Source organism: Emys orbicularis, chromosome 7 (genome assembly GCF_028017835.1).
Source record: "Emys orbicularis isolate rEmyOrb1 chromosome 7, rEmyOrb1.hap1, whole genome shotgun sequence".
In the NCBI taxonomy this organism is placed as follows: Eukaryota; Metazoa; Chordata; order Testudines; family Emydidae; genus Emys; species Emys orbicularis.
Window position 1 is genome coordinate 86,137,646 of NC_088689.1, and position 22,647 is coordinate 86,160,292.

A 22,647-nucleotide genomic window follows, 5' to 3' on the forward strand; every position below is an offset into this window, starting at 1 on the left:
AACCTAATATCCTACATGTTACGTAGCTTTAAAATTGTTTCCCGTGCAAACATCTTGCAATAACTGACAATCAGCTAGTTCTTTGCTTTTGGCAGAGACTACACACAACCTCCTCTGGCTCACCAACTATTAAGATGGCTGGACACATTCTAGGAGAAATCAGTGTTTTCCAACTATGATAGGCTGCCCCAGGGTGCAACCTGGAACTGGGGTACCACTGAGTCCTCTGTTTTATCAATCTGGATTCCCTCTCAAACTGTGACATTGTGGCAAGCTGCAAAGTCCTCCAAGCTTCCCCTCACACAAACATCCACAGGCAGGGGCCACACCCAGCTGTGTTCATGAATGCTCTAGCCAGCCACTGCATGAACCAACAATAGAAAGGCTCCAGCCAATTCCTCAGAGCTCCCCAGCCTTGAACCGCTGTCCTGTCCTGGTCAAAAGCCTGACCAGTATGAGTTTATTACCCAGTCCGCCCCTCCCTCAATGTGGAGAGGAATATGCACAAGCCTTTGTTAACTGAGCTGAGATTTTTCCCGCAAGCACTTCACTCAAACCACATTATTTTTGGGTAAAATATAAAATAAATGTAACTACAGAAAAATAGATTTTAAGTGACAGATGTACAGATAAAAATTACCTAAGAAATAAACAAAACTGCAATCTAAGACTTATACACTAGACAGGATTTGACTCAAGCAGTGTTTCACCCTGTTAGATAGTACAAGCAGTTTGCTGATGTTTCATACACAGGCAGGGCTTTCTTCTTTCCTGCCTGGGACCAGCACTTCCCCTCAGTTCAGTCTTTGTTCCACTGGTGTTCTGTTGTGTGGGGTGTGAGGCCAAGCGATGATGTCACTTCCCCCTTTCATATCTTCTTCCAATTCACTGGAAAGATCTTTTGCTGTGATAGAAGTTCAACAGCCTCCTCTGGGTATGTGCTATCCCTGAGAGGTTTCCATTGTTCACAGTTCCTGGGGCAATCCTTGTGAGTGTTTGTATTCTCCTCAATGAGCCATCAACATTGTTTGGCCTTTTTATTGTTGTACCTGAAAGGCTGCTTGTGTGTGTTCCCAACCTCACAACATGTTTCAGTGGAACATACGTAGCAAAACTTCATAACTTCACATACAATGATAGCACATACAGCTTAACCAGATATTAATGTCCATCAGATCAAGACTTTTAGAACGATACCTCACAAGGCATACTGTGTACAAAACATATCATAATTTATGACAGTAGTGAATATGGGGGTGCCAGGGTGTTGCTTTGGCGCACAGAGTGTCACACCAACCTCTCAGCAGGAGGCTGGGGTTTGGGGATTTCTCACTATCCTATCAGGAGAACAAAGATCAGGTGTGAATGCTGGGTCTTAAAAATATCACAGTTCCTGAGACATTTAGGGGGAAGGCAGAGGGACTCCAACACAGAAAACTTGGGCTCAGGAGAGGAACATAGGGATATGCTTTCGTAGCATAGGTGTCCTGTTTAACTGTGTGACCAGACATGGAAGAAAGAAACTGCATGCAGAGGAAAAGCCATGTGTCGGAAGGGGGATCTTGGACTCTGTAGAGGACTCTGATCGAAGTCTAGAGAATGCTCGACCAGTGAGGAAACAGAGGCAGCAAAATGCGTGTCGATGTTTATGATTTTTTTTCTGGATCTGTACATTGCTTGTTTTAACTGAAGTGACGAGTGTTTGGTTTGGGGAGCTTGTATGAAGCCTCTGTTGGCTTTGAACTATCGCGTGTCCCTGAAGAGGTGAACTGTCAATCCAGAGAGCCCACTAGGTTGCAGCTCTGGGAAAGGGTGTGGTTAAGCTACTGGAGGGTCTCCACTTTTCCTGGGGGCCTAGGGTAGCTGGGCCATAAGGTCCCATTTCCGCAAAGGGTAATAGAGAGGCCATGCCCAGGAAGGATGCCAGCAAGACCAAGGAAAGAGGCTGGAGGCTGCTCAGACCAAAGGAAGCTTAAGAGCACATGGGCCCAATGTATCAGGACCCAAACAAAGCAGCCAGCTGAGTGTGCAGCTGTGGGAGCTCTACCAGGGCTGTCTGACAATGCTTTACAAGGCTTAATAGAAACTGTTATTGCAGAGTGCAAACATTCGAGGATCTAGGCAAAGGAGAAAAGAGACATTGTAAGAGGAGAGGTGAATGGAAACGGAGAGCCAATGAGAAGAGAGATACAGGAAGGCTTATGGTAGTGATTACTTCGTGAATATCAAGCTCTTATATAGCCCTCTTCCTCCATCAGTCTCAAAGCACTAGCTAGCAACCAGATTACAAGTCCTCAGGAGAACCTGGGTATGTAATCTGCTTGTTAGCCCATGTTGCCACATCTACACTGCCATTGCTACCTGTGTGGGATAGGTTAAAGCTCATATGGGCTATCGGTACTACAATCACATAGTCACTTGCAGTGTAGATCTACCCTGAGAGAGGACCCTTGTGCAAAATAGTGGGATAGTTCATGAACCTGACCACTGCAGTTCTGTGATGTTGTTAATTGTGTCAGCACTATTGTTAGAGAGAAGTCTGATTTTTTTAATTTAATTTTTTAAAATTCAGAGTTAGTCGCTTCAGATCCTCAAGCTGTGCGTCTGCAGGAGAGGTGGCTCACCAGGCCAAAGCAATCTGACATTTCCATGGGGTGGGTGAAGCTAATGAATCAGGATAGGGGCTGCAGCGCCAGCTTTCTGCTGAATAGATATGAAGGCAAATGTAAATTCTAAACTTTCCAGGGAGTATTTTTACCATAGCTCAACATTAACATTGATAAAAATAGTCACAAATTAGTGCAGGGGTGGAAAGCAAAGCTTTCTACCGTTGAAACCATGCATAGGTTTCTCTACAGAGTTAACCTCTTGTATGCGTTAGTAAAAGACAATGTAAACCGTCCAACCTTTGCAGTAATACCTGCCCTTCCACAGCAGAATCTCATTTAAGTAATTATATGGTAAATCCACCGCAAATTAAAGGAAACTGTTCTTTACTTTGTAGGAATTCAATGCTGCAAGGAGGCTGCAGTGTCAAATACTGCAGCTGGATATAAAAATGTGTATAGTGTCCTTTAATCTGCAAATTTCAATGTGTTTGCAAAGGTGGGTAAGACTTATGATCACTGTTCTAAAGATGGGGAAACTGAGGCACGGAACTTGTGATTTTGCTCAAGGTCACATAGCGCATCCAAGGCAGAGCTAGGAATAGAACCTGGGGCTCTGGACTCAGTGCCCTGTCCAAATGCTGTGTCTCATATGTAGTGCTTCAGACTGTTACCGAAGGGAGTCTGGAAGGAATAAATGCATTCCATGTATGGCAATCAGAGCTTAAATTCAGCCGGAGTCATCTGGAGCAGAACTCTGGCAAATATTTTCAAACCCACAGGAGGCACCAGGGCTCCTGTGGGGCTGATGCGCCAAGTCCCCCCACCCCACAGCTGAATCCCAAAGCTCTGAATGGAGTGGGGGGCCTCTGGGAAATAATCTGAGTATTTAAACCCTGATAGCAATGGATATTTGCCAGGTGTGTGTAGGAATTTTTCCACCTTCCTCTGAGACAAGCCTGTGCTTAGAGGCAATTTATTAGATTAGGTGGACCAATGGTCTGATTCATATGTTCCTAGTATTGGACGCACTCTCAGACATTACAAAGTGAGCTACTTAAAAAGTGGGAGGGAACATTGCAAACATTTTCAATTACCTCAAAAATGCTCTTGTTTCAAAAAAATTTTAAAAGAATTGATGACTTTTTTTTTTTTTTTTTTTTTGCTGGAAAAAAAAATATTTTTTAGGAGTCCATTTCCCCCCCCCCCCTCACCCTTTCTCTGCCCCTTCCCCTCCCTTTTCCCATTTTGCCACTGGAAAAACAAAAATCAAAACCCAAAATGTTTGGCTTTCACTGAAGAGAACTTGGAAATTTTTGAAAAACCAATGTTGTGCATAACTTCTTTTCACGAGAGAGGTCCAATTTTGATGGGGGGAGGAGGGGAAAAGTTTTTAGTCTAAATATTTTGACCAGCTCTAATTACAAACCTCTTTAGTGTAAGAATCATCAAAAACACTGAAGTGATAAACTATCTCTGAAGTACACATTGATTCTGCAGGATTTCAATAACGGTACTTCGGGAGAGTACATCTACCCATGGGTCACTTCCCTATTGTCTTCACTTGCTTGTTGTTTCCGACAGGCATTAATTTGATACCAATAGACAGCAGCATTCCTCTTTACTATGATTTCAACTACTCCCTCTGCTTGATCTTGTCATCAGAACTTTATCTGGGAGCAATAACCACAGCAGAGACCGGGATGAGAGCATCCAGGTAGGCATTTGCGAACAATACTATTAGCTCTTATACTGCCATAACTTAAGCTTCTGATGTTAGTCTCTAACATCTTGAGACAATGACCCAAATGAAAGGAGACATTAAAACACAGAGGGGAAAGTTTTGAATAATGTGGAATTGATGCCTTTATTTTGTAAATTGCCAAATACATGTATGTCCTCATGAGACTGAAGTTAGAGGAAGAAGGATGGGTAAAGGAGATAAAGCCTGAGAACATGGGAAGGAAGAAGAGAATTCATGGCGCGAAAGAGAAAGCAAGGATTATCAGCTACCCTGCAAGTGAGGAAATAGATATCTGAATTTGCAACTAGTGAGGCAAACCCTATAGAATATCTGCTGGCAGCTTTCCAAATCTTGTACTAATGGATATGGAGTAGGGACACATGCTCTTGTTTTTCAAGACACCAGCCAGCTTGTGCACTTTAGGATCAAGGCTGGTTTCTCCGTACCAAAGATAACTTGATATGTGAGAGGCAGCCCAGAATTTGATGAGTAAGATGTGATAAACAGCAGGAAATAAGGGAGTTGAGAGAACAGCACTGGAAGCATCAATAGAAGGGACTGGGATGGAAGGGTCGGCAAAATAGCTATTGAAGAGCAAACCAGGCTGGAAAGTCATGTGGGATCAAGGTGCTTGAGCAAGCATTAATACGTCCTCATTTTCTAAGGAGAAATCATGGGACCAGGTGTCCAGATATAATCCAAGAGTGGTCTGTGCAGGCAAGATTATAAAGAGACTAGGAAAGGGAGTGGTGTGTTGCTATTGATGAGCTCAAGAACATAGGTATTGGTGTGGATGGGGAAAAATGAAAATAAATATGAATGTGGGATCCAAGCATAGAGAGAGAGAGCTGAAGAAAAGAAACTTTCAGAAGCAGGACAGCCTCTTGAGTGAGACACTAGCATATCAAAACCATTTGGACAGCTTCAACAGTCCAACCAGCAGCTATAGTGATACATACATACAGCTGTTCCTATGCTATACTCTCCTCTCCCAGCTAAAACACAGCTTGTCCTCAAGTGTGAGGGATTCTTAGGAATATAGTCCAACAGTCAGGAAGTAGCCTATAACAGCCTATGTACAGACCTCACAACTGTGGCATCTAAACCACACACATGACTAGATGAACACAAATGAAACATCTGAGCCATTATTCTGTTTCTTATTCTATCTAGTAAAAACATACACACACATACAGATTCAAGTGGCCAAATGGACGAGAGGGGGATTATGAGTTAGGTCTCTGCAAATAGCCAAACCCACTCCCCTCTCTCTGGCTGACTTCCTCATCCACAAAATGGCCAAGAAACGTGAACAGCTGACTCCATGTGCTTTATGGCCAGATACTGTCATATGTAGCTATTGTATATCTGGCGATCTCTCTAATCTCACACCAGTGAGATCATTCATGATCAGATATATTTCTGATTCCTACGTTTCCTCAAACTGGATCATGGGGAAGTCAGACATGGCTTATGTAGGTCTGACTGTCTGCTCCACCTTGTCTTATTCATGGTAGAGGGTGTGACGGGTTGGATCACAGAAACCCCCTTGGGAGCTGCCACCTGATGTGCCAAGACTACCCCTGCTTCTGTTTTCCCTGCCAGCTCAGGACTCCAGCACCCTGTCTTGCTGAATTAGACACTCCAGTCCACTTCAGCACAGACCCAGGGTCTGAATCACTTGTCCCAAAGCTGCAAGTTTACCTGAAAACAGCTCACAGAAGTGTGCTTGTCTTTAGCACTCAGATGCCCAACTCCCAATGGGGTCTAAACCCAGATAAATCCGTTTTACCCTGCATAATGTTTATGCAGGGCAAACTCATAAATTGTTCGCCCTCTATAACACTGATAGAGAGATATGCACAGTTGTTTGCTCCCCCAGGTATTAATACATACTCTGAGTAAATTACTAAATAAAAAGTGATTTTATTAAATACAGACAGTAGGATTTAAGTGGTTCCAAGTAGTAACAGACAGAACAAAGTAAGTCACAAGCAAAATAAAATAAAATGCGCAAATCTATGCCTAATCAAACTGAATACAGATAATCTCACCCTCAGAGATGCTTCAGTAAGTTTTTCTCAGACTGGACACCTTCCAGGCCTGGGCACAATTCTTTCCCCTGGTACAGCTCTTGTTGCAGCTCACGTGATAGCTAGGGGATTCTTCATGATGGCTCCTCCCCCTCTCTGTTCTCTTCCACCCGTTTATATATCTTTTGCATAAGGCGGGAACCCTTTGTCCCTCTGGGTTTCCACCCCCCCTTCACTGGAAAAGCACCAGGTTAAAGATGGATTCCAGTTCAGGTGACATGATCACATGTCACTGCAAGACTTCATTACTCACTTGCCAGCACACACATATACAGGGAGACTCACAGGTAAACAGCCATCTGCAGACAATGGGAGTCATCAAGATTCCAAACCATCATTAATGGCCCACACTTTACATAATTACAATAGGCCCTCAGAGTTACATTTTATATTTCTAGTTTTAGATACAAGAGTGGTACATTTATACAAATCAGATGATCATACTCAGTAGATTATAAGCTTTGTAATGATACCTTACAAGAGACCTTTTGCATGAAGCATATCCCAGTTACGTTACATTCACTTATTACCGTATTTTCTCTAAAACTATCCCAGTTACATTATATTGACTTATTATCAAGTTTTTATAAAACCATATAGACTGCACAACGTCACAGAGGGGACATTAGAGAGAGCATGGGTTCCTCTTTCTCTGTGTGTGTGTGTGTGTGTGTGTGTGTGTGTGTTAACTGATAACCTTTGCACTGACTAGCATTGATTTCCCCCTCTCCCCCCCTCCAGTCAGTGGAAAAGCACCCAGTTGGAGGAGGTGATTATCTTGATGCACTAGAAACCAATGTACTCAGCATTTCCTAATTACTGACTCATGGGGGCAGCACTCAGACAGACTTGCACAAAGCTGCCTCCTTGCAGTCCCGGGCAGAGAGAGGCCATGACTCAATGTGAGCCTGCCAAAAGGACAGGAAGCTGAGCAAAATGGTGCTCTCAGAATGAAGAAAAGGAAGCTTGTGCTTTCTCAATTGCCTCTGTACTTGCCTCTTACTCTGACCTATGACTATACACTCAGCTAAAGCCTTTTTGAACTGGGCTCAGGCATATCTCTCAATATTCGAATGCACAGACGGGGTCAAAAATACCAAGCAACATCTAGAAGTGAGCTTTGGCCAAAGTCAATGGACCAGATCCCCCACTGTCCTGCCCATTAGTTATTAACATCAATGCAAAGTGGTTGGAGTTCGATAGTGCTTTGCACTTTTGTCAATGACTGCCCAAGATTATGGAGAATCAGGTCCACTCAGTCCACTCAGATATTTCTGGATGTCATTTTTTTTTTTTTTAACTTAACAAATGCTTTCGATACAGATATGCTTTCTTTGTATGACGTTGCTGTTTCATTTATGAATCGAATGGACTCAAAGGTCAGCTAGTTTACAAGTTAGTTTCACTGTGGCTTGTAAGTACTGAAACATCCTGTTCTGTAACACCAATATTTGTAACTTCTTACAGCAACGCTCCTTACTGAATCATAATCGTTTCCCACAATAGCCAACAGTAAAAATACACCGGGCAAGGGGAAGTAGACTACCATATTTTGTTCCTCTTTATTAGGCCTTTAACTCACTGATACCCAGAGCTGGAGCTGCACATAAGAGGACTAAGCAATTGTTTAGGGCCCCAAGCAGCAAAAGCCCCCCCCCCCCCCCATTCACTTATTTTCATATGAACTTCCATGTTTTAGTATTGGGACGGGGGGTGGGGGGGATATTGCTGCTTAGGGCCCCCAAAGGGTTGGCACCGCTACTGCTGAAAACAATAGATTATATGTATAGCTCTTGTTCCCACTTAATGAGTTTTGCAATGGGACTATATACATGCTTAAAGTTAAGCATGTGCTTAAAGTGCTTTGCTGAATCAGGACTCAAGCTCTTAAAGATCAGCCAAAGAGGAAACGCATTTGATAGGGTGTTTTTTGTATTTAAATCAAAAAGAAAAGAAAATCCTCCTTAAAAGCAACCCAATGCATGTCTTGAACAAAGTATCAATGACAAATGGGCACCTCAGAAAACTGTAAATCTCCAGCATATGTAAGCAACTACTGTACCACAAGGGCACTGGTTAAACTAAAGTTCCAGTTACAAGCCCTGACTTTGGGAAACCCTGATCTGGAGTGCTTTCAAGACCTTTTCAAAGACAACATGATGTTTGTTGCCAGTCTGAATAAAAAGTGTATTTTTAAAATGTAATTTAAAACAAATGAGTTGAGTATCTTTTAAAATCTAAGCATTTATAAAGAATGAGGTCCAGTGTTTTAAAACTACAGTTATTTTTCTATGATATGTAAGCTTGGCAGAACTTGGGGTTTTTCTAAATTTGATTGTTTTAAAAAGCTTTAAAAAAATTTTTTTTTATCAATTTAAAATTTTCACAGTTGCGGGGGGTTCAGACATTTATTTATTGTCAATAGACATTGAGAGTCAAAAAATTAAAGCTTTATAACCATTAAAGCACAAATTGTCAACATCACATATCAAAATATAGAAAGTAAATATCCTTGAATCAAACTTTAGTACATTCTCAAGTTGCATTTTTCTTTGCCGATCTGTTCATTTCAATTATGAGCAATGGCGAATATTTTTGTCCTCTTGTGTAAGTACAGTGAAATCAGCATTTACTGACTAAAAATCTAATCCTTCCAAACCTGCATATACAGCCCTGATCCTGCACTCTCCTCTGCATAGATGACCCTCCTGTGGATCCTCATTGACTTAGATGGGATTCTGCCTGAGCACAAGGGTCTGCCTGCATTGATCAGATTGCAGAGTCAGAGTCTATCTTTCACATTATTTGCTAGAAAAATTTAGAGTATTAGACTACTGCCACCGGAGATTATGTCCATCCAAGGTTTAGAAGGTCTGTCCTACTCTCATTGAAGTCCATGGGAGTTTGGAAATTGACTATGAGAGAAGAACTGGTCTGTATGAAAACAGAACAATCTGTTTTTTAAAATACTCCTACATGTTGAAAAGGAGAGACTTGTAATGTTTGATAGGTAACCGGAAGACTTTATACCAAACACTGAAAGCTGCAGGGAACAGAACAGTCATCCATTAAAAAAAAAAAAAAGACACAAAACAGGATAATTCTTCCAATTATTTTTACATTTTGAAAGTTCAATATTTCAGTATGCAAGGCTCATTTTTATACTAGTGCATGCTGAAAAGCAAGACACCCTTCTAATCTAAATATGTATAGGGATTCACATATAATTTTTTTTTAATTTAACCTGAAAATAAATGGGAATTTAGAAGTTCAGATGAGTCTGGGTTATGTTTTAGTTTGTAACTACAATTCATGCTGGTTTTTTTTAATTAGAATAGATGAGTCTCTTTACACCTAAAAACAGAATTACTTTGGAGTCAGCTGAATCTTTATTGTTCACTTTAATAATTTACCAGTTAATTTTTAAAAACTAGCCTGAGCACAAGAGATCAGGACAGGACTATTTTTTAAAAAAAAAAGGGGGCGGGGATTTCAAGCTGTTTGGGACAGGATCTGTCTTTACTCTTGTGGCACGTCGAGTCCGTGATTAACACAATGTAATAACGAGAAATCGTGTTTGCTTGGCAGTGTTCTCAGCTCAATGAATGTGCCCAGCCAGCAGTAGCTGCAGTGCCTGGGTCTCTCCAGCAGCCTCGCTAGCACCAGTGTCCTAATCCTCCCACTGGTGTGTGCTGGATGTTCAGCCTGAGCAGGACGGGTATTAAACCCTGAGCACGGGGCCTCACAATGGAGGAAAATAAGACCCTTTGTAGTAACGCCGCCGGTACGGCTCCTGCTGCTGCTTTGATCAATTGCATGACAGCCCTGGCTCCTGCGTCTGCGCCTCCCGACATTCAGTTACAGCTCTACCTGCGTCTCCATTCACCTCCTCTGAGCCCGCCCCCTTCCCGCGCTTTGCAATTAGCAACCTGATACACCAGGTTCCAAACGCCCCGCCCCTCTTCCCCCGGATAGGGCCTCTCGCGTTCCATCACCGCCCACTGAAGCGTCTCATTGGCGCCGCGAACAAACGGGAAGGATTGTGGGAGGAGGGAGACTTTTTTTTTTTCAAGCGGAAAAGTCACGTGGAGCAGCGGGCCCGTCAATCAGAGGCTCATCTTGTAAAGCTGTTTAAAGGGCCAGCGAGCAGCCCGGGACACGCTCACTGCCCGGGACGTGTTGCTGTGTGGTCTCAGCGCTGTTGGAGCGGTTTGTTTGTGGAGTTGACCATGTGTTTAATTTTTGTATCCAGATACCAATAATGCACGAGGAGGTTCCTGCTTCGAACCCCTTGAGGACGTTACAATGCGTCCTTTCTGCCAGAATAAGCTGAACCGACCAGTGGCAGCCAGCCCCCTGTTGAGTTGTGCAGATTGTAACACAGAGAGCATATACCATTGGGACGTCCAGGCTCACATACCGCCCAGCCTGGGCTATGCCAGCCCTCAATCGCAGGGGGTTGGACCCGATTTTCCACTCGCTGGTGTTAATCAGGAGTGACTCCACTGAAGTCAGACTGGTGTAAACCTAATTTCTAGAGGGAAATCAGTTCCGCTCTATCCTGCCACGAAATAGGGATTGCTTCACTCGCCTGTGTTATATTACAGAGCACCACTTGTGTGTGCTGTATGCTACCCTTGCTTGTGTCTTGTTAGCTCAGGAGAGGTTTGGAGCAGCACAAACTCTGTGATGGGTTTTAGAGAACAAGGGAGACTGGGTTTTGGAACAGCCCTAGCTCCAAGCAGTTTAGAGAGGGCGCAAGGGAATGAGAAAGGTGCAGTGATGTGCAAGGATCATGACAGAGGCTGATTATTACGGTAGAGAGAGTGAAAGCATCCAGATTATGGTCACAAGAGCCTGAACAACCGGTGATGTGCAGCAATCTAATATCTATTTAATTATTTCTGATTCCACTATTCTGTATTTGAGAGAGATGCTATGATATATATACTCAAGTCACCCAAAGTAACTGAAGTAGGTGCCCATTCATTCCTCCTGTCATTTGTAAAAGAAGCCAGTTTATTTTTCTGTACCCATTTAAGGATGAAAACCTCCTATTAAGATCCACTATTTTTCCTACGGCTGATCTACTGGTCTGTCGCTGTTTTATTCCAGGATCGAGTGGTGCCCTTACCCCAGCACCTTCCCATTGATGAACAACGGCAGAAACCGGGTGGAATAAGATCGTGTCTCCATCCTGTGACATGTACTAGTTTGTTTGCACTGAAGTGAATGCAGGCAACTAGCTGCTCTAGGCTCATGCACAGAAATATTGTATAGCTGTGTGGAAATGCCTCACCTAAAATAACCAGTGGGTTCGCTGTGCTCTCTCAGCTCTCCTTAGTTTAAGATTTTTTTTAAAAAAACCATGTGGTTGCCATGGTGGTAAAGGGGGGGAGGAGGAGGGTGTTTTCCAGAATGCGGGAGGATCCGACCCTTCAGGTTGGGGGCAGGCTGCACTTGCAATCAATTTCCCAGGCATTGGCAGCTGGGTAGATGTGCGCCTGGAAGTGAGGGAGAGCCCCGCGTCCCCTTTAAGGCTGGCCTCTTGGCTGCTCGCTCCCTCCCCGGTCCCGCCTCCCGGAGCATGACACGCCGCTCCGATGGCGAAGCCCCTTTTTAATTGAGGCTGTCAGGCAGCGGAGCCAGCCTGCTAGGATAGGAAGCGAATCGACCGCGGCGGTAGCGTCTTTCAGGCTGGAGCGATAGTGGCCAAGCTGCCAGAGGGAGAGGGCAGCCCAGCAATCCGCAGCAAGCGTCCACCTCCCCGGGCAGGAGCCAGGCGATCCCCCTCCCGCCGCTTCTGCAAGTGGAAGGCGGCATCTCAGCTTGAGCAAGCTCCCCCGGAGGGAGGAGAGCGGGTCTGGCAGCCCTGGGATCGCTCTCGTCTCCCCTGCCTGCCCCTCTGGCGCCCGCTGCCTGCGGCTCGGTGGTGCACTGGGAGTGGACCGGGGGAGGGAAGGGGGCCTTTCCCTTGCGGCAGCGGCGGCCCGTGTGCTCCATTCCTCGGACCTGGGGGGCGCCCCCAGTCCTCCGAGCCTCATGAAAAATCACCTGTGGGGTAGCTCCCCCCGGGCTCCCATGGCGGCAGCGGTGTCGTGGAAGAGCGTGGAGTGGCTGCAGGAGGAGCTGGAGTCCGGCGGGGGAAACTCGCTGCTGCTGCTCGACTGCCGTCCCCACGAGCTCTTCGAGTCCTCGCACATCGAGACGGCCATCAACCTGGCCATCCCGGGCCTCATGCTGCGCCGCCTCAAGAAGGGCAACCTGCCCATCCGCTCCATCATCCCCAACCACGAGGACAAGGAGCGCTTCGCCAAGCGCTGCAAGGCGGACACCGTGCTGCTCTATGACGAGGCCACGGCCGAGTGGCAGCAGGACAACGGCGCCCCCAGCTCCGTCCTGGGGCTGCTGCTACAGAAGCTGCGGGACGATGGGTGCAAGGCGTATTACCTGAAAGGTAAAAAGGGCGGATCGGTCCCTATCCCAGTCCCCCTCCCTTCCCGAAAAGGGGCTCGCCGATCGCCCTCCCTAAGCTCGCCAGCCCCCGATCTGCCTCCCTCCTCGGACCTCAGAGCTCCCCCTCCAGATGTGATCACAGATGTGTTTCCTTTGGCGGCCCCCCAAACTCTGTCCAGCCCCCCAAGTGCTTTGCAGTTTGTACCCCCCAGGACAGATTTCCTATTTTAGGGTTTTCTTTTTCCGTCTTGTCTCCCCTCCCCCATATGCCCTCGATTGGCTCTGACTCTTCTCTGAGGAGAAATCGAGACCTTTCGGGGGAGAAGAGCCCCCTCCCCCCGCCCCGAGGATTATCTTTTTTTAATCTCCTGTGTGTGGAGGGGGAAGGATGTGATTTCAGACTCGGAGCGAAAGACATATACACTTTCTTTTGCTTGGATTATTTTCTCCCTTGTTAATCTTTTCACAAAATGGTTCCGTGTGCTGGGGGAGTGGAGAGGTTGGCCAGATCGCCCCGAGTTTTGCAATTGTGTCTTGGAAGCGGGGAACCACCACCACCTCCTTTGCAACTCATCTGGGAAGCAAATTTACCCCTCCCCTTCTTCCAATCCAGAGGCTATAAGAGAACAGAGGGATTCCCCTCTCTCCCTCCAGAGAGCAGGGCAGGGTGAAAGTAAAAACCTAGCAGATTCCTTTCCCTTCCCCACCCTTAAAGATTTGCCCCTCATCCGTTTCTTTAGTCCACATCTGATTCCTACAGGAGGGAGATAGATGCATCTTTCTTCTTCTTTTCTCTCTCAAAGGAAAATTCAGATTGGCACAGATCATGCGCAGTCTCCTATGTCCTGAACTGACCTGCAGTAATTAGAGCAGCCCCCCAAACTCGCCACACTAAAGCAGAACTTTATTATCCAGCAGAGAAGAAGGGTGGAGGCGGGATACCCTTGGCATGAAAATAATAACCCCGTTCTCATGTGTGCCTCTGAAACCATTTGGGGACACACAGTTTGCCCTCAGAGTATATTTAAAGGCCTGCCTCCGGTATTCTGGAGTGGCAGGGCCCCTCTCTTGACATTTACCCAGAAGAAGATCTGACTCTCTTCCCCATAGACTAAAGCTTAATTTTGTGTTTAAAAAAAAAAAAAAAAAACCCACCACAAAAAAAAGTTAGAGTGGTCAGAGCTTCATTTTCAATCAAAACAGTTCTTGGCTCCCCCTCTCCATCTTGAAATTCCTAGATCCAGTAACCTCTGTGGAAGAGGGGATGTTTCTTGTACTGATACCTTCCCCCTTTGCCTCTGAGACACACACTCCATTGATGTACACCCAGGGATATCTCAGAGCACTAGGTTTGCACCCCTGGATTCACGCTGTAGGAGTGGGAGGGTGCCTTGCTTTTAGTCTCTGAATGAAAACTCAACTCCTTGTAGCTTCATACTTAAGCTCTTGATTTATATCCCACTTAGTTAATTATTTTCTTTCCTCCTCTAAATGTCTCAAAAGGCACCCCCCGAAACACTGGCCTGGTTAGACACCCTCTCTTCCCAAAGCACACCCCATTGCGGTCGCTGGGCGGCAGGGTTGAGGCAGAAATGGTAGGTGAAGCAAAAGCAAAATTGCCACTTTCAACCATTTAAAAACACACTTCCCCCCTCCCCCATAGAGGAGCCAAGTGATATGTGGGGGAGGGAGGAAGGAGATGATCAGGCTCTTTGGAGTGCATGGGAGGGGTGGGGAATGGATTATCTGTGGATAGAGCATTTCCTTCTTTCTAGCATTTAGGTCCACTCGTAAGTGAAATAAAGGAATCTGCCTGCCGATATGTTCCAGTCATGGTTCTTGATCTGATTGTGGACCTGTTCTCTTTCCCTTCCTGATGAAATCCCTTCCCCTACCCCCATCTCTCTTTAGTGTTATCTGATTAGCTCTGTCACTTGCTTTTTTAACTGCTCTCTCCCATAAGTAGGAAGGAACAGCTTTGAAGTTACTTTTAAGCCATCTTTAATGGGGAGGGGAGGAGTTAGATTTCTCTTGCTCTCCTTTTTTTCCTGGGGCCTTAGTGGGAAATGTTTTCAATTAAAATTCCAAGATGGCTTCTCCATGTTGTCTTTCTCTATTGGGGGAGGGAGGAGGAGGAGGAGGGGAAGAAAGAGCCCTGTTTTCATGAATGGATGTGGCAGGAGCTGTCTGTTCTACTCAATGACCCACTCACAACCACCAAACCCACTAACAAAGTTTCCAAGAGGCTTTCTAATGACACCCGTTGTCAGCTTTGGAGAATGATGGCTAAACTCCTGTTTAATATATCTTAAAAAGAAGGTAGATTTCCCTCCCCCTTCCCCCCCAGACTTTCCGTCCCTTCCTCAGACTGCTGAGCCGAGGCACTGAAGAGGAAATGCTGCTGAGAAATTGGCATTTTGGATCCTCTCGGTCTCTTGTTTGTATTTTTATATAAAACGATTCTCTTATTTTAAAAAATTCAGTAAGAAATGATCCAATGCAAAGTGTGTCTGTCCCGTACAGCTTAGAGGTTGGAATCAATCTACCCTGCAAAACCCATGTCATTTTAACTGCTTTTAAAGTGAATTTTTTTGTAGCTGGGGTTTGAATTGTTTGACTGGTTTTTGTGGCTTACTTGCATGTTAAATAGCACAGTAGCTCTTGTCTGAGCCATCTCAAATAGAAAAAGACTTAGATTTACATCTCCACGAACTTAAAGGTATTAAATTATTAGGAAACTAAAATTTACCAGCTTTGACTCCGGTGAAAGCCAGCTCAGGTTCAATGAGTCTCTTGCCATTGATTTTTAAATGGGAAGTGGACTGAGCCCCTACTTAGTAATTCTGCTACCCATACTCATGTACCCTACTACACCAGTAGTTCCATTTACTTCAGTGGGACTGTTTGCTGAGTAAAGTGCTACTCTACAGGAGTAAGGTTAGCACAATCGGGCCCATAATCTGCATTTCAGGGATCTGAATTTACACTGCCTTTTTGCTAGGGAGAAACAAAGACCAAAGTAAATTGTGTTTTACCTAGTTTAACCCACTCACTGATGCAAGAATCTCTCATTTTAAATAGTAACATGCCTTTTTTTCCCCAGGTGGCTTTAACAAATTTCAGACCGAATATTCTGAGCATTGTGAGACCAACCTTGACAGCTCCTCACCTAGCAACTCTCCTCCTGCATCTGTCCTTGGCCTTGGAGGACTAAGGATCAGCTCCGATTGCTCTGACGGCGAGTCTGACAGGGAGCCAAGCAGCGCCACAGAGTCGGATGGGAGCCCAATCCCTAACAACCAGCCTGCCTTCCCTGTCCAGATCCTACCCTACCTGTATCTGGGTTGTGCCAAAGATTCTACCAACTTAGATGTCTTGGGCAAATACGGCATCAAGTACATCCTGAATGTGACTCCCAACCTGCCAAACATGTTCGAGCACAACGGAGAGTTTAAATACAAACAGATTCCCATCTCGGATCACTGGAGCCAGAATCTCTCTCAGTTCTTTCCTGAGGCCATCGCTTTCATTGGTAGGTGTTGGAATTCCGCTGTTGGCAGAACATTCCTTTAGCAATCGCAACTTGAGAGTGCAGCAAGCTACGTGCTGTAGCAGTCGCCACTTGTCTGTACATGGACGTAAAAGTTGTACACTTCTCAGATCAGATGTTAGTCACGTGCCAAGATCGAGGCACCCAAAATCAATTGCTTTTCAGTGTCCAATCTGAGGTATTTTTTGAAAGTGCCTTATCTTCAGTACTGGTGCTGACCAAACCAGTCTCCTTTAAGGCATCTGAAGTTGGGTTCCCCACAATTGATTACTTTTAACAATCTCAGCTATGGGGCCTGATTCTCCACTGCCTCCCACCTTACATAGGTATTCACATCTGTATAAAATGACTATACGAGACAGTGGAGAATCAGGAGCACGGTACCTTCTTATTTTGTGAAATGAGGACTGACAAGAAATGCTGTGGTTTGACTGATGTCTGCAGTTACCTTTTCTCCATACCTGTAGGGAGAGCCTTAATCCTTACCGAGGTAAAATCAGAGGACTTGTCTACATGGGGGAATTATCCTGTTATACTTATACTGGTATTCCAGTATAACATGGAGTTATAACACACAATAACAGCAATACAATCATACTGATATAGTTATACTGGTAAATTTCCCTGTGTAAACAAGCCCTAAGACGCTTTTATTAAAGGTCCTTGCAGGACAGATCCCTTCCCAGGATAGCTTTAACATCCAGAAATGCTTTTTGTTCTGTGGTAGATGACTGTCAGGTTGAATAAAATGTGTGCTTCCAGTGTGCATGTCAGCTATTCAGTGATGGTAGTCATTGGCCTAATAACACTAGACTTTTATTAGGATTGAATGGCACAAGCAGCTGTCCTCACTTTAACCATTAAAAAGCTTTGATATCTCTAGGAAATGAAATGATCCCCTTGCCTTCATACCTTAGGCTTTGTAAGGGGCCTAGGTGCTTCTATGTTGACTGTGAGGCCTTAAATGGAACAATACAGTATTAGGACCTTGGCTGCTTTGCAGCTATGTTGGAGGAACAAGTTGTCATTGCTATTTTTTTTCTCCCACTCTCTAATAGCACAGTTCCACTCAAAAGTCCAAGGGTTTAGCAAGGTGTGGGGATGCTGTTTCACCTTCCTGGTGAATGCATTGGGTTCCTGATGAGCTGTGGCATTTGGGTTCTGTCTGCTACAGACAATCCATGTTTCTGTGAACACCAAACTTGTGCTTTGTCTTTAATGTTAGGAAATGGAGGATTACCTCACTCGCTTACTATAAAACCCAAACTTAGAAATGGGGCTTTGCTCAGATGAAAGACGCACACACTTCAGCGAAATTCTGAAATTGCAGGAGCAGCAATGCAATCTGAAGAGTTAGTGTCCTTTTGTCTTGGAGTTCCTCACACAGTAATGGGGACTAGGAAGTCAAACCTGAGGCTTGTTTTTAATTTTTGTATCCTCCTCTCTGCCCATCCCTCAGTCTGTAGTGTTGGAGTACCTTTTTTTTTTTTTTTTTTTTAAGCTCTGGCTTTGAGTAGAGCGGGACTGGAGGTTTCCTTGCTCATAGTACCTTATTCTTCAAAGCCAAGGTCTGTGGCAAATGACTGGTTTGAAACATTGTTCTGCCCAGAAGTAAACTTTGCAGTATATATTTACGTATGCAGTGTTCTCAGCGGCATTCCTCTCTCTCAACACTATGATGTCAGTTCATGCTGTTCAGGCTCTGAGAAAGAGACAATATATCTGTGTTCTTCAAGCAGTGGCAGCAGTTGCTAAGAGAAATTGCAGTTTTACTACAAATTATTTTCCCTTTTCCCTCTGCCACTGTGTATCTTGATAGATGCACTCTAGCACAAATCTTGCTATAGGGAAGTCTGTTTTCCCCAATCGCCACACCTAAAGAACAACATCACGATAATTAAGTTCCTCTATTTTAGAGTTCACTTGAATCAGTTTCCACTGTACAGTACTCAGAAAATAAATATCTTTAAAAAAAAAAAAACACCCTCAGTTTTGCTGATTTTTGATGTCATATCTGGTCACATGACTGGTTAGACTTCACAACCCCATCTTAGCACTGATTGATTAATATGAATTGTGAGACGGGTGTGACGCAGGTCTGGGTGCCAGGAACTCTGGAGTTGGAATTTCAACTCTGACACTGCCTCTCTCTGGCCTTGGGCAAGTGACTTAACCGCACTGGTTTCTCCCTTTATGAAATAGAAAGCAATAATACTAACCTCACAGAGGTGTTGTAAGCTTTAATTAATTAATCTTTGTTAGCACTTCAGCTTCCCCATGCTTAAGTATGACTGATTGCATCGCTGGGGTATATTGTCAGGGTGATTTTTGAGGAGGCAAATATGCAGAGTTAAATTACGTAGTATCACTCTGAACTGTTGGAGCAGTGGATCTATTGCTGGCAATGACCTGGTTCTAAAAGGCTGAAGCTGCCATCTAGCCCTGCTCCAGGACCGTGCATTTTTGCTACAGAAGTCTAAATGTATCCTTCTTTTTCCCCCTCTTTGTTTCAGATGAGGCCCGTACCAAGAAATGTGGTATCCTGGTTCACTGCCTAGCCGGCATCAGCAGGTCTGTAACAGTAACCGTTGCCTACTTGATGCAAAAAATGAACTTGTCCCTGAATGACGCCTATGACTTTGTGAAAAGGAAAAAGTCAAATATCTCCCCGAACTTTAACTTCATGGGCCAGCTCCTGGACTTTGAGAGGACTCTGGGGCTCAACAGCCCATGTGACAACCGCTCCCCCAGCGAGCAACTGTACTTCACCACACCCACCAATCACAACCTGTTCCAGCTGAACACCTTGGAGTCCACATGAAGGGGATGTTGTCTGGTTGGGAACTCGAGCCTTGAATAGCTTCTCTTGAGCATTTCAAATATTAAAAAAGTATGTATCTTGCCAGGCAGCCTTGAAAGAACTAGTTTCTCCAAGTAGAGGTGTCTGATCGCTGCTTTAAAAAGGCTAAGGCCATTTATTAGTATCCTGATGCTAATCAAAGTGGATCAAAGAGTAGTCTCTTTACAGGGGTTATTTAATATGGGGGATCTCGTGGCGTTCTGAGCGCAGCTGTTAACGGCAATAACTGCTTTCCTGGGTGTGTTGAGACTGGTGAACCGCGCACACTCACACAAACATACACAAAGCTACCTACGTGGTAGGTTGTTGTGGAAAGTAGAGGAGACTTACGCACTTGGCGACCTTGAACAAAAGATGTTGGCCCAAGACTATTTTAAAACCCATGTTTACTTTTTTTAAAAAAAAAAGGTAATCTTACTCTCTGAGTCTTGGGCTCCAACTCGTTTTAAATATGTAAGTTCCTGGCTGTTTGTACAGACGAGGTTGCAAAACCAGTATTTTATTCTGTTCTTGTTTGATCTTTCTTCCTTTTTCTTTCTTTCTTTTTTTTTTAATCAAATGTTTATATTGACCAAATGCATTTTGCACACTTTGTGAAGCCTTGAGACGTCCTGGCATATTACTGGGTACACCCCGAGAGAGACACATGCTGCTGTTGTTGCTAGCATCTGGTAGGAAGCTTTGTTATTTGTGAAGGCCAGTTGGTCTTAACCTCTCTGCCACTTCCACACTCACAATCACAAACTGCACTGAATCAACCAAGGTGACTAAGCTGCAAGCTTTTTTTTAAATACCACCCCCGCTCCCCCACCACCAAAAAACGCTGTCTGCTGTTGCCAGAGGTAAACCTGGTGTGGCTTCCAGAGTTGGTAGAAGCATATCTGAGGCTAGCACTCGTTCTCTGCTGTCGGTCGAACGACGATTGGTGTCACCCAGCTGGCCTGAAATCCTTCCAGCTTCTGAAGTAAAGAAAGTACTTGTGATGTTGGCACTTATCTGGCACACTTAATTCTTTTATGTGTGCAGGGGTGGGAATCGAGTGCTACTGGTACTCCAAAAGACTGGAGCAGAGCAAAGTTTTTGCAGCATGACACTGCTGCGGAGTCATGCGCAAACCATGGAAGGGGAGTGGAAATGTGTGAAATAATGACCAGAACGTTGTAAAAACTGGCAAATTCCGAGACTCTCAGAGCATTCAACGGAGTTCTGATGGGTTTCCTTTTTTGAGTAACTTTTTGCCGTGCCTTCTAGAATAAGAAGACTTGTTAATGTTTCTGGCTAACATTTGGCAAAGGTCTCGTACGCTGAAGAAGTGGTACTAACGTATGGGAGGAGGGCAGAATGGATCTGGAGGTTTCTTTTATTGGCTGCAATGTAGTCCTTCCTTTCTCCCCACCTCCTTATCCACTGGAACTCTCATGTAACTAACACAAAACAAAAAAGAGAAAGCCACGGAATTTTTTTCTAATATCCAGGTTTTTGTATTTTTTTTTTTTTCCAAAAAAAAAAAAAAAGGAAGAAAAAACCCCCCTCCATACGGAGGAATATTCAACACTGTCACATCATGACTTTTTTTTTTTTTTTTTTTTTGTTAAAGATGTTACCAGAATGTTGGAGTGTTTTGTTTTTGTTTTTTTTTGGTTGGTTGGTTGTCTTCTGTTTGTTTTGTTTTGTAACAATGTTGGGATTGTGGGTCATCAGGGAAGGGAGAATGGACATAAGTATGGCTGAGAGTGAGCGAGCAAATTGAAAATATCCTAATTGCATTTTACCTCATGGAGGAATTTTTTTTTTTTTTTTTTTTTTTTTTTTTTTTTTTTTTTGGTCAGGGATTTTTAGACAGTGCATCTGTATTGCATTACAGCTAAGCTGGCTTATAAAGGCTTCCTGTGCTGTAAGTGATCTGTCTTCTTTAAAGGAAAAAGATACATCCTCTGATTAATACAAATGAGAGCTTGTTAGCGAGGGATGGTTTTTGCTTTCTGAGTTATGAAGGTAAATTAATGACCCTATATATATACTGAACCAATATTGGGACTTTTGTTTATATTGCAAATAAATATTATTTTTTCTTTAAAAACCATGTTTCTGTGTCCAGTGTTTGGCTAGTCAGCGAAATCTGTCTATATAAGGCTGGGCTGTTCTCTTATCCCTTTTTATGGCCCGTTTTATGTCCTCCTGTGACCGTGAACAGCACTTTCTCGGTTGTGTTCAAGTGTGGTGTTTGGTTTAGTGCACAGTGTAATTTTTGAGATCTTGCAGTAATGGGAGTGGTGGTGGGAAGAACAGCACGAGATGGGTACTGGTTTTGACCCCCTTGCAACCGCCACCCAAAAAAGCCCTCTGTTCATAAGGCACATGTGGCTTGGGGAGACACCTGGCCCTTGCCAATAACCTCTATAGTGGATGTAAAGGGGCTGCTTTCATTTCAGTGGAAAGTAAAGGTAACTTAGGGCTTGATGCTGAGAAACAAGTCGGTTGGAATTGTAGGTGCTCCGCATTTTTCAGGATCAGGGCCATAGTCCCTTTGCTACTTCATTTGGCACGTTGACTGTTATGTGAAATCAGGAGTTGGGGGAGAGGGGAGCTCGAAATCACCACATGTATGTCTTAGTTACAGCCCAGCTGTGAGGGCAGAGCCCTAGCTCTGGTACATAACCACCTGTTACAAGTACTATGACATGGAACCGTTTCAAGAGTCTAAACTTTGGTGCATGATTCAGATTTGTGACTATGCCTAATGCAGGGGTAGTTGTATTCTGGGCCGGCTCCAGCTTTTTTGCCGCCCCAAGCGGCGAAGAAAAAAAGAAAAGAAAAACCCGATTGAGCTGCCGCTGAAGAGACGGAGTGAAGGACCCACCGCCGAAGACTAAATTGGAGCGCTTCAGCTGCCGCCGAAGTGCCGCTATGCCACCCCAATAACGGACGGAGTGCCGCCCCTTTCTATTGGCCGCCCCAGGCACCTGTTTCCTTCGCTGGTGCCTGGAGCCGGCTCTGGTTGTATTTCAAAAAGGAAGTGATAGATGGGTCTTTACTCTGACTCAATGGCCTGATGTCTTTCTGTTCCTCTTGGTATACAGATGCTATCACAGTATCTATTTGATCTTAGTCCAAATGAAGACAAAATGCATAGCAAGGAACCTATTTTATTTCCCATTCTAACCACCTCTCCATTGAATGCCTTAACACCTGGTCTTTGTCTCTTTATTAGCAGAGAGACCTGGATTTCATTACAGGCAGGTACCCATCTTGAACCCATTCAAAAAGTTTGGCTAGAAAGTAGCTTTGGGTGGAGGTAAAGGAATCAACCTGTCCCCGGGGGCTTGGAAAAATTGTCT

General features: G+C 44.5%; 1 protein-coding gene across 1 annotated transcript; it reads left to right on the plus strand.

Annotated features, from left to right (window-relative positions):
* The first annotated feature begins 12,485 nt into the window (after positions 1-12,485).
* Positions 12,486-20,809, plus strand: DUSP7 (dual specificity phosphatase 7). The gene is made up of 3 exons (XM_065407729.1): positions 12,486-12,900; positions 16,003-16,431; positions 18,963-20,809. The coding sequence occupies exons 1-3, from the start codon at positions 12,486-12,488 to the stop codon at positions 19,268-19,270; spliced, it is 1,152 nt and encodes a 383-aa protein (XP_065263801.1). The 3' UTR covers positions 19,271-20,809.
* The last annotated feature ends 1,838 nt before the right edge of the window (positions 20,810-22,647 follow it).